This window comes from Haliaeetus leucocephalus, unplaced genomic scaffold (genome assembly GCF_000737465.1).
Source record: "Haliaeetus leucocephalus isolate CR32 unplaced genomic scaffold, Haliaeetus_leucocephalus-4.0 Scaffold646, whole genome shotgun sequence".
Taxonomy (NCBI): domain Eukaryota; kingdom Metazoa; phylum Chordata; class Aves; order Accipitriformes; family Accipitridae; genus Haliaeetus; species Haliaeetus leucocephalus.
This window is the reverse complement of record NW_010973082.1, coordinates 4545178-4555772: the sequence shown is the minus strand read 5'-3', so window position 1 is coordinate 4555772 and position 10595 is coordinate 4545178. Positions and strand designations below refer to the sequence as shown.

Genomic DNA, 10595 nt, shown 5'->3' with positions numbered 1-10595 from the left:
GCGGCTTGTCGCCTGTGAGTTTTGACAGGAAAATAGGCAGCAGGGCTTCCTCAAGACCTACGTGCCTTTCCTCTGCGTTTTGTTGTCTCTGTCTTTTAACCTAATTCCGCTGTTACGGACTTGGTTTTCCGAAAGCAGTGGAGTTGCACCAGCTTGAGGAAGAGCTCAGGAGCAGGGCCGGCACGGCCTGCTTTGACTGCAGACGTTTTCTTCATGAGTTCTTATGGGAAACGTTAAAAGTAATTTTAGAAATTCAGCCTTTTAAGCCAAATTTTTCAGATGTAACATCAGTACTCTCCGGGCAGCTCCTGCTGCAAGCCAGTGGCTCTCACCCCTACCCACCTGCAGGTGGGATTTTCCAGAGCACTGCCCAGTCCTATCGCACAGAACGTTTTTGCTGCTATTTTAGCAGAGAGAAGTTTCCCTCTGTCATTTTTTCCTGGATGCTGCAGGCATCCAAGCACGGGTTTGCAGGTAGGCAAAAGGGACCGAGGCTCCTTTCCCTGCTCCCTGGTGCAGCACCAGGTGTGAGCGATCCTCCTCTTGTCCGTGGTGGGAAGTGAGGGAGGGAAGGCAGCCCAGCTGGAGAAAATTAACTTAAGAGTCGTTAGGATAGAGTCGGAGGTGGGAGCAGGACTTGTATCTCTGGGCAGCCAGCGTGGTAGCGACTGCTGGGCCGTCCTGCCTGTGCCGTGGGTATCGTTAGTGACGGACTGATGGTGTTGTCTTGGCAGCGGTTTGAGCTGGGAGCCCCGTTCCCGTGCGGTGGAGCAGGTCCATCTGCGCTGCACCGAGGGCTCCCTGGAATGGATGTACCCAGCGCGAGCCCTGCGTGTCGTTCTGGAGCCCAACCTCTCCAGTGCCCGGCGCACCACTGTCTGCATCAAGCCTGCCAGTGACTTCCAGGGTGCCAGCATCTACGTGGAACGTGCTGGGCAGCTGCACCTGGTGGTAAGCGAGGCAGAAGGGGCTCAACCCCACCACGTCTCTTGCTTCAGTGCCCACACGCCGCAACGAGTGGCCCTCTTCCTGCAGGCCAGCCCGCAGAGGGACATCAGCCGCCGGACGGCCAGCTTCCAGTATGAGCTGCTGACCAACCAGGGTGCTGCTGGCCCCGAATTCAAAAAGATGGCACTGGTCGAAGGTAAGAGCAGGGCCAGCCTCGGGGCTCCAATGTGGGGGAGATCCAAGGTGGCATCCGACACCCGTTGACCTTGCCAGTGCGTCCCTAGTGACAGAAGCTGTTTTGGCTGAGGGGTTTGTCGTTGCAAGGGAGGTCTTTCTGCCCGCTCGCTGACTCTTTGGTGGGTGCCGTATGTTTTCAGATTTCCACCATGAGGGGCATCCTGTAGGCACAGGAGGGAACACTGCAATGTAAAGAGAAACTCTGTCTCTCCATTAGCAGCCAGCTTGGTCCTGGACGTATGCACTGTGACCATGGGTGTCTCCAGCCCCTGGCGGTACCGTAACTGAGAACGCCTGAGTGGGTTATGGGAGCCTAAACCCCATGTTCAGAAGGGATTTAAATTCATCAGGAGCCCAAGGTCTCAAGATGGTTGCTGGAAATTAAAATGATCTTTTGAAAATAGGTTTAGCTGTCTAAATTGCTTGAAACTTCATTTACCTTTCTTTCCAATGCTTACACTAACATAATCCTGTACCTAATAACGCTTATACACACACGTTTATGTATCCAAGGAGCATGGAGGCTGAAGAGGGCTCTTATCCATCCCAGTTCTGAAAAATCAGGACCCACCTACTGTTGCTGTTACATCCTTGCTGCCCCAATAAAGAATACCCTGGGCAAACCTCCTGTTAAAAAGGGGAGTATTCAAGCCATGTTGCAATGGCAAGAAGCTGCCCTTAAAATGGAGAGGTTAAATAAGAAGAGCAACTGTAGTACTTCTAGGTTGTCCTCTCCTCTTTGTTAACCTGCTCAAGGTGTGGCTTTGCTGTTTGCTGGAGCTTCGTGGCATTAACTCGGGGAACGTGCTTATTTTAGGAAGTGCTTAATAGGATCACTGGCTTGACTGCCCAGTACTCAAGACAGGAGCTTTTGGTAACAAACGGGGTATATACCAAGTGTGTGGATAACAAATTACTTTTATGGGGGAACAGAGCCTGAGGGATTCGGTGAACCCTACGACCTGGTGTTAGACTCATGAAGGCTTCAGATGTGATGTGGGGTGTTTTCTTTTATCACTAATATATTGAATGACTTATGCTGCTCCCCCATACTTGGAATAAAATTCAACCACATCCACGCTGGATTACTGATCTTTCAGTCGGCAATACTGGAGTATTCCCTGGCTCTGGAGCTGCAAATTGTCTGAAGTCATTGTAGCTCCCAACACACATGTAGATGCTTGTCTTTATTCTTGTATTTTGTAATCCACAAGTAATATAGGAGGACCTTCCCCTCTTTCTGTCAAAACAGAACCAAATTTGAAAAGGTTGAAAAATGATAGAGGGGAGGTATGTGCCAGGTGCTGTGTTTTCTGATGTATTTTTTGCATGCTTCATCAGTTGTTCAAGGGATTATGTGCTATCAGGCCCTGTTGTCACTCAATGACTCTTACAAATCCTTTGTGTTTATTTCTTTCCTTCGGTTTTATTTGCATAACAAGAATTTTTGTTTGCATCTGATCATAATACTCTTTAAGCTAGTAGTTCTGCCTCATTTCCTCTCATAATTCACCAGTCCTTTAGCAATGAGATATAGTATAGTATAGTATTATAAGTAACAAAGTGTTCTTTTTTTTTCTAGCTATGTGCCGTCCTTGTGACAACATGGAACTTCTTATGGCCATTTGCAGCAGTGATTTTGGTAAGCTGACTAAAGGGAAGTCATTCTGCCTTTAATTATGTATTGGTTGTTTGAATTTATTTGCTGCTTTTCTTAAAATAATGGCATGACTGTGCTCTCTGATCCGAGAAAGAAACTAGCTGTGTGAGACAGAATTTGAATGGGAGGGAAAATGAAACCTAGAAGGGAGAAGCTTTCTTTTAAGGTCCTTATTTCCTGCAGGCAGAAAGGTTACGATCTAAAACCGAACTGAAAGTAATTCTCACAAGCGTGCTGCTCGCTCTCACATGTAGCAGTCACATGCATGTAGACACACATACACACAGGTTATACATGCTTCGTATGCTCCTTTTTATTACCTTCATCCGTTGTTGGGTTTGGTTTTTTCCCCAATGATGAATATGCCCTCTCTCTTCCCTCACAATTTGCATGCTTCCTAGTTCTTTTTCTACAGAGGTAGTGAGTTGTTTTAACTTGGCTAAGGATTTCAGGTGATTTAAACTTCCTTCAGTGCCATACTCATTAGGTTTCATGCTTTATGAGAAAACAGAGCAGTTAATATTCCATAAGATGAGAAATACTGATTGGATGGTACATTAAAAGCTTTTCCCATTTTCTCTACTTAATAATGCAATATCATTTTTTTCTTTTTCTCTCTATCACGATTTGTTCATTTTATTCCCATGGATTTGTGCATGAAAGTTTGTACCTCTTTGATTGTGTCCAATAGATCAGGCAGTAGAGCTGCCTCTCCACATAGCAACGATTACATTGCTGTAAATGTACCTATGTAAAGAAATAAAACTATGAGCGATATTTACCCCTATTCAATGTTTAAAAAAAACCCCACCAAATTATCGCTTTCCTACTAGGGATTGCCATGCTTCAAGGCTACTGATAAAATCAAATGCCAACAGCATTGTGCTAATACAAAAACAGAGTGTAGAGCATGCTTCCCTTAGAGTGCTCCTTAGCTGGTAATTTTTCTTCTTCTTCTAAATTAATTGATGCAATCCAACGCATTGTTTCTATTTGATGAAGTTATCAGTTCCCATGCGAGGTGCTGTGCCTCTGCACTGCCTGAAAGACCAGAGACTGACAGATGTGGAGGCCCAGGCACACAATGGGGGGCGCTTACACTTACAGCAGCAACAGAGCAGAAGAAATAGCCCTTTGAACTGACTCTATTTATGGCCTGACTTCCTTGCCCTAAGCTCACAAATCGCTATCATCAACTTTTTTGATTAGAGAAAATAGCTGCTAATGAAAGTGTAAATGGCACTGGGAGTGAATAGGGGCTTTATAGTTATTCTTAAGATGGAGGTCTTCAGTCACTAGGCCCCGAGCAGCGCAGGAGCAACTTGGAGCACCAGGAACAAGTGCATTATAGCTTGTCAATAGACTTGACTGCATCTGATTAAAAATGATCACACAAAGAGGGAGACAGAGAACAGAGACATCTGTTGCATAAAATTCTGGATTCCCTTGGAAATTGAATGAAATGAGAAAGTTCTCAGAAACTTCAGAAATAAGCTTTTTCTGCCTCTTGTGTTGTTGGGTTCTCCGTACCTGAATGAACGAGTTTTGTGGCAGAAGCATGGTTATGTTCCCGTTCCATTGGTAACCTCTCATTTGCTCAAGAGCTCTTGGCTCGGATGGTGGCATGTTTCTTTCTGAGCCTTCTCTGGGTATGGGATGGAAATTCGTTTAGTTAATAGACAAATAATTGATTGCTGTGAAAAATGGGGGCGATGAGAAATGAGAAAGATGGCTTCAGGACAGCAAACGCCTGTCAGATGGGATGTTTCATTCTCTGTACAGTTGATGCAAAGGATGCTTTCAGTCAGAAAGACTATGGCTTATTATGCTTTCATTCCCAGAAAACAGCTAGGATCACTTTGGGAAAAGGAGGTACAAGTATGCTGTGTAATTTTTAACTAAGGCTTCAGATAAAGCCACTTCAAAAGTTCTGCACGTTGTTCATCAGCTCCCAAAGTGTCTTTTGATGGACAGATGAATGCCATTTTCTGAGGGAGAAAATCCCAAACCTTTAAATGAAAAGCATTTAACAAGCTCTTATTTTTTCCAATCAAATCATATTCTAATTCTTCTTGGATCAACCTCTGTTACTGCTGTCAAAGGAAAACTTCAGAGTCCCATGGAGACAGGAAGGATGTAGTCTGTGACAGTCATCATTTTGGAATATAGACTGAAAAAACTTCAGTCTCTGAGCTGACCTCTTTTCATGTGCTTTTTTTATCCTTTACTGCTGCTTTGCATTATCAAGCAAGTTACATGCTTTCTCCTCAGATGTAGCTGATTTGCGTAGTCATAAAGCATGCTTCCGAACACATAGCACTGTTTGTGTAGGGATCCTCTGTGTAAAGGATGCAGTGTAAGCTCAGAAATGTGTCCACCTGTAGGTGGTAGGCATACAAACTGCACAACAAACCTGTTTCTCCAATTATTTCATTCAGTGAACTCCTAGTACCTGAACTACTTACCTGCTGCTTCATAACCAACTCCTGTCTTCTTCACATCTAGTGGTGAAAGGATCTATCCGAAATGTTTCCCACGATTCAGAGAACCACATGTCACAGGTTGATGTCAGCATCCAGAAAGTCTACAGGCAGAAAAACAGAATTTTCCAGCAGGACGAAGCAAGTGGTGAATGGCGAGGCCCTATACGAACCCTGTTGCAATGCAAGGTGAAGAAAGGAGGTGGAGATTTCCTTTTCACTGGAAATGAACATTTTGGCGAAGCTTGGTTGGGCTGTGCTCCTCGGTTTAAAGATTTCATGTTCATTTACCGGGCTGCCAGAGAAAGAGGAGCCAACCCATGTGAGTTTCAGCTCAACTGACAGGAGTGACACTGGAGTTGAGAGTTGAAAAACTTCAGCGCAGTTTTTGGATACTGAATCTGAAGTAGGGTTAAAACCAAGGACTAAAGCTAACAATTTCACCAAAACTGGAGCCTGGAGAATTTCCTGAAGATAATGGCTCTGTGAGCCCTGAAGACTCTGACTTTTAATCCACATTTGCATTAGCTGCATTAATTTCTCCTTCTTCACATCTTCTTTGCCTCACAAAATAACTCTGAATTTTGAAAGGGTTGTCTTTTTTGTGGTTAGAAAGCAGCTTGTGGCCAGTATTACAAAATTCTCTCTAATGTCTTTTGCTCCATGTACCTACTATCTGCTTCTTGTCTAGATTTTTTTCTCTTTTCCCCCATCTCTACTTGATTTCCCTTCCAAATGGCTCCTTTGGTTTTTGTTTGGTTGGTTTTTGGGTTTTTTAAATGAATGCTAACTGTAGTCTTAGCCATAGTTACTAAACTTTCAGGCAATTGACAGGTTTGCCAGGTTTTTTGCCTTCTGTATGTTAGCAGAAAGATTAACTAACCCTCTGGGGCAAAATCACAGCTGATGCAATTCTGCAGCACTCTGTTGATTTCTGCACAGTTGACAGCCTCTGATTTTGTGCCCGTGCAAACAGGCTAATGAGGGATATACTGCACTTTAGCTAATATGAACACTAACACTATATCACTACCAGATGAGAAAAGGTGTTTGGGAAATGCATTGAAATGATCAGAAGTTCTAGTTGTAGCATTGTCTGTGTGAGAGTGTAATATTTGGTATTTGTAGTACTGGGCCCACAACTAGCTTTAGTTATTGTTTAGTACACAACAGGAAAGACCTGAGCAAACTGGCCCTTGTAAAGTATTGGAAAATGTACAGGGATATCTGAATACTTGGGTTTTGAGAGCTGGAGATCAATGCTATATTTGAGATTTTAAATCAAATACTCTCCTTTGGTTGTTATTTGCACTGTAAATACGAGATAAAATATGTTCTGTTAGTATAGATCGGAGGTACTGCATTTCTTCTTATTTTGTATATTTGTATATGTCAGACTTGTGGGGGGTTTTGCCTTTTAAAGGGGCCTTAGCCATTTCTTGTAGCATTAATGTAATAATTAATATTTGCTTTCAGAGCATCATTCGTTTGAAATAGTGTGTTCTTTTTAGAGCAAATAAGTAGTTTAGTGAATGAGTGGTTGAAAAACTAAGATAACCTAGTGTGAAGTGAAAAAACATGCTTAAAAACCCATGTGATCTGGTGATGTAATTCACAGCCCTGTGGACTTGTCAGCCTCGCAATGAGCAACCTGAAATCATTGCAATCGGTGAGAATAATGAAGAGCTTGTTAGAGATTGTGGGTGTTGGAAATATTAATTCTATTTGACCACAATCTCCCTATATTGCATAGAGTTGAGATAACTACCTTTCTTTTGACACAGTAGAATAAAAGCTAAAGGGGAGTAATCTTTCTTGCGCTGGCTGTGTTAGTTTATGTATAGTAGGAGCCAACGGTTGCATTTACGTGCTCATTTTAGTCTTCGTGGACAACAAGAGGTTGAACAGAGAGAGACAAAACATATTATGCAAGCAGCTTGTAATGCCCACTGCTTCAATATGTATGTCATTGAATGTATCCTGAGTTCACGCGTGCTGCTTTATTTGCCCCCCCTTGAAAAAGAACAGGTAGAGACCAATTGTATTGAGGGCATGAAGCATTCAAACCAGCAAAAATGAAGCCAATTTATAAAGACAGAAAGGTGGACTGAGAGGTGAAGAACAGCAACAAGGAGTTTAAGCTACAGCTGACCATAATTCCTGCTTAATGGTTAGAGTCAGCATCTTCCATAAAGCAGTAATCTTACATGGAAGATCTGTTCTGTTGCTTGTTCTCTCCGTAGATGATAAAGCCTTTCAAAAGAGTCCTTGACATCCTGAAAGAGATGTAATCAGTATGGTTCCAGAGATCTATTACAGGAAGTTCTGCATCCCAGGAGTTTGTCATTCTATGCTCAAGAATCATATAGAAGAGAAAGCATCTTTTACGGCACTAAACAAGCTCTTCATTCAATTGTTTCTCAAAAATTCTGTGGATTTTCTTCCTTTCAAGATGGATAAATAGGGCCAGGCAGCCTTACCAAATCACAGCAATTCATGTATTCAGGGAATAGGTACCTAAAACCAAAGTAAGGATGCCAAAATTATCTTCATGTTCATCTTCATGGGGTTTTTTTAGTCTTTGGGGATCAGTTTCTCCAACTCTGCATACAGGAAAATTGGGTCAGAAGGAGTTAAATACTATCACTGTTCCACATATGGAGAGTTGAGGCAATGAGAGACAATTCTTGGTGGAATTTGGGTGCCAGCTTTAAGATTTGAGTTAGACCTGGTATGGGGAAGGGGGGGACTGAAGTTATAGTCAAAACACATTTGTGAACAACTGCAAGCAAACAAGTGATCATCTTTCTCTACTGTGGTTGAATTTAACCCAATGAAGTACCTCTACTGAGGAAAGCATATTGAACATTTTCACCTTCGGCACTGCAAGCTTAAGTCTTTCAGCGTCTTCCAGTAAGGAAGTGAAGCCTTTTCCATAATCCTTCTGATCTGTAACATTTCATAAAGCAGCAGGGCTCTTTATGCACTTAATCATTTGTTCTTTGCTGGACTTGTGCCTGATGTGTAGATAGAGAATCAAAAGAGGGACAGGATGTTTCCCCCATTCGTTGAAAGACAAAAGAGCTGCAAGAATCTCTAATGAGTCTTTGAATGACTGGACCAACACCATGAGGTAAAGGTTTGTGAATAAACACTGTGGGCTAAGTCTTCTTGACTGATTTGAATGAGGTTTTGCCTGCTTACACGAGAGTGGATTTGGCCCTTTTTTAATGCAGCTGGTCTTTTCCTCATGTCTACCTTGCCTTTTCTGTGCAGTTTCAAACGCACTGAATTTTCAACACACCATTCTGTAGGAAATTAATTACATGAATACAGGCTTATTCCCTTTGTTAGAGGTTTGACTCATTCACTCACTTTCTCCAATTCTATTATTATTTTTAAGGTAAATGTTTCAGTATTTTTCACTGAAATGTAAGCTCAACTTTTGTCTCAAACAAAAGGATAAGAACCCTCTTTGTATAACAAAGTAGAACGATAGGTCTTCCGTCACAGTATGAAAAGGCAAAGTGTTGGCTTTCAGAGATCTTGAGAGTTCTAGCGGGAAGGCACAGGAGCTGCACACCGAAGTCTTGAACTCAGGGGTTTATGCTGAGTTTTGCTGCTGACTAAAGTATTTAATACCTTCTGCTGTCAGTGAGAGAGCCCGTGTTTTAACACCTCTCCTAGGAGCTCATTCTGCACTGAGATTCGAATGCTTAACTTCAACATGGGAGGAGGAATAATTTTTTTCTCTTTTTCTGTCCTTGACCAAGAGTCTATCTTTTCTCCCTTTTTAATGGTCTTGATCTCATTCTGTTGAAATCTAGCAAGGCTTCCAAAATAGTCATGGAGAGTCAGAGTTAAGAGTATTCCTAGTATTTCTAAATGCTTTTCTTCATTTCAAAGAAGTGATGAGTTTTGGTTTCAGTACGCTGCTGTAATAGTTTAGAGATATGTAATTCATGCTCCTGTAATCAGTACAGTCATACTTAACATATTTATAATTTCGTTTCAGGATATAATTCTAGTAATGTTTCAGAAAGCCATTGCTCTATCTTCAGGGAAATAATATCTCACTAGTTAAAGGAATACTTTCACTGCCAATCATAGGCAAGTACCTGAAATGAATCAGGGGCCAACAGGGAATATGGGGGCTCCAGGTCTGCTGTCAGACCAATCATTACAGCGTGCTACAGAGCAACAGCCCTCTTCACTATGAACTTGAGAAGTCACAACAAAATTGTAACGTCCTTACCTATTACAGAGCCAAGATTAAGGATAGCCAAACTGCTTGAGTATCAGTTTCATGCAAAATGAATGCTTAACTTGAATCCTAGATTTACTTTTGCAAGAAAATATTCCTGACTCCAGAAGAAAAACTGTTACACTTAATTAAAAAGTGTTGCTGATAATCTGATCTAAAACTTTGTATTCAACTTCATATAAATGCAACCCTACATGAATTACCTTGTTGCAGTCAGCAGAATAAAAGTAGGATTTGCAGGATCAGGCTTCTAGGGCACAAAATTCCCTTACAGACAAATGTGGAAACTCTCTCTGAATTAGGGGAAAAACCTAACCCTAAAGCAAAAAAACCCTTTCTTCCTCCACCAAGAACTAATTGATTTTTAAAATGGAATGTAGGTGCTGTAAGAAGTACAAATTCTTTTCTTACATTGAAAATCATTAAGGTGTTTAATACAAACACAGACAAAATACAACTAACTTGCCTCCTTAACGTTCTGTTGAACTAATTCAGGATCAAGAATTGCTCATGATGGTATTTTCACCTAAATTATCTGCCTCTTTTCAATTAGCTTTTATTATTTTAATGGTGGATCCTCCCAGCCTCCCTTAGTGCTTTGGCCAGACTCACATAATTGCCTATATTTTATGTAAATTGAATTGTTACACCGTAAAATGATATACATATGTGTCTACCACACAAAGTCCAATAAATGGTGTGAATAAACCCATTATTTTCAATGTAACGGCATCCGATAGCAGCCTGGGAAACACAGGGCTGACAGATGTGAGCCCATGACAAGGCCTGGAAAAAAACTGAATGAGGAGCACTCTGACAGACTGCAATTAATTGACTTTTGAAATAACTCCTTTTTTTCCACAGTTCTTCTTGGCTGAGCAAGATTCACAAATTGCTGTCTTGAACTTTTTAATGGAACAAAATAGCTGCCAATGAAAGTCTAAATGACATGAACTTTGAATAGGAGTCATACAATGACCACACTGTGACATGTTTTTAACTGACA

The 10595-nt window shown here is 41.7% G+C and overlaps 1 protein-coding gene across 1 annotated transcript in view; it reads left to right on the top strand.

Annotated features, from left to right (window-relative positions):
* LOC104838801 (meteorin-like protein) overlaps positions 1-5667 on the top strand; it is a 5936-nt gene extending 269 nt beyond the window's left edge. Inside the window, exons 2-4 of the mRNA XM_010578747.1 lie at positions 735-1144; positions 2768-2827; positions 5351-5667. Of these exons, the coding sequence (XP_010577049.1) occupies positions 735-1144; positions 2768-2827; positions 5351-5667 (787 nt within the window). The remainder of the gene's footprint in view (positions 1-734; positions 1145-2767; positions 2828-5350) is intronic.
* Positions 5668-10595: the final 4928 nt, after the last annotated feature.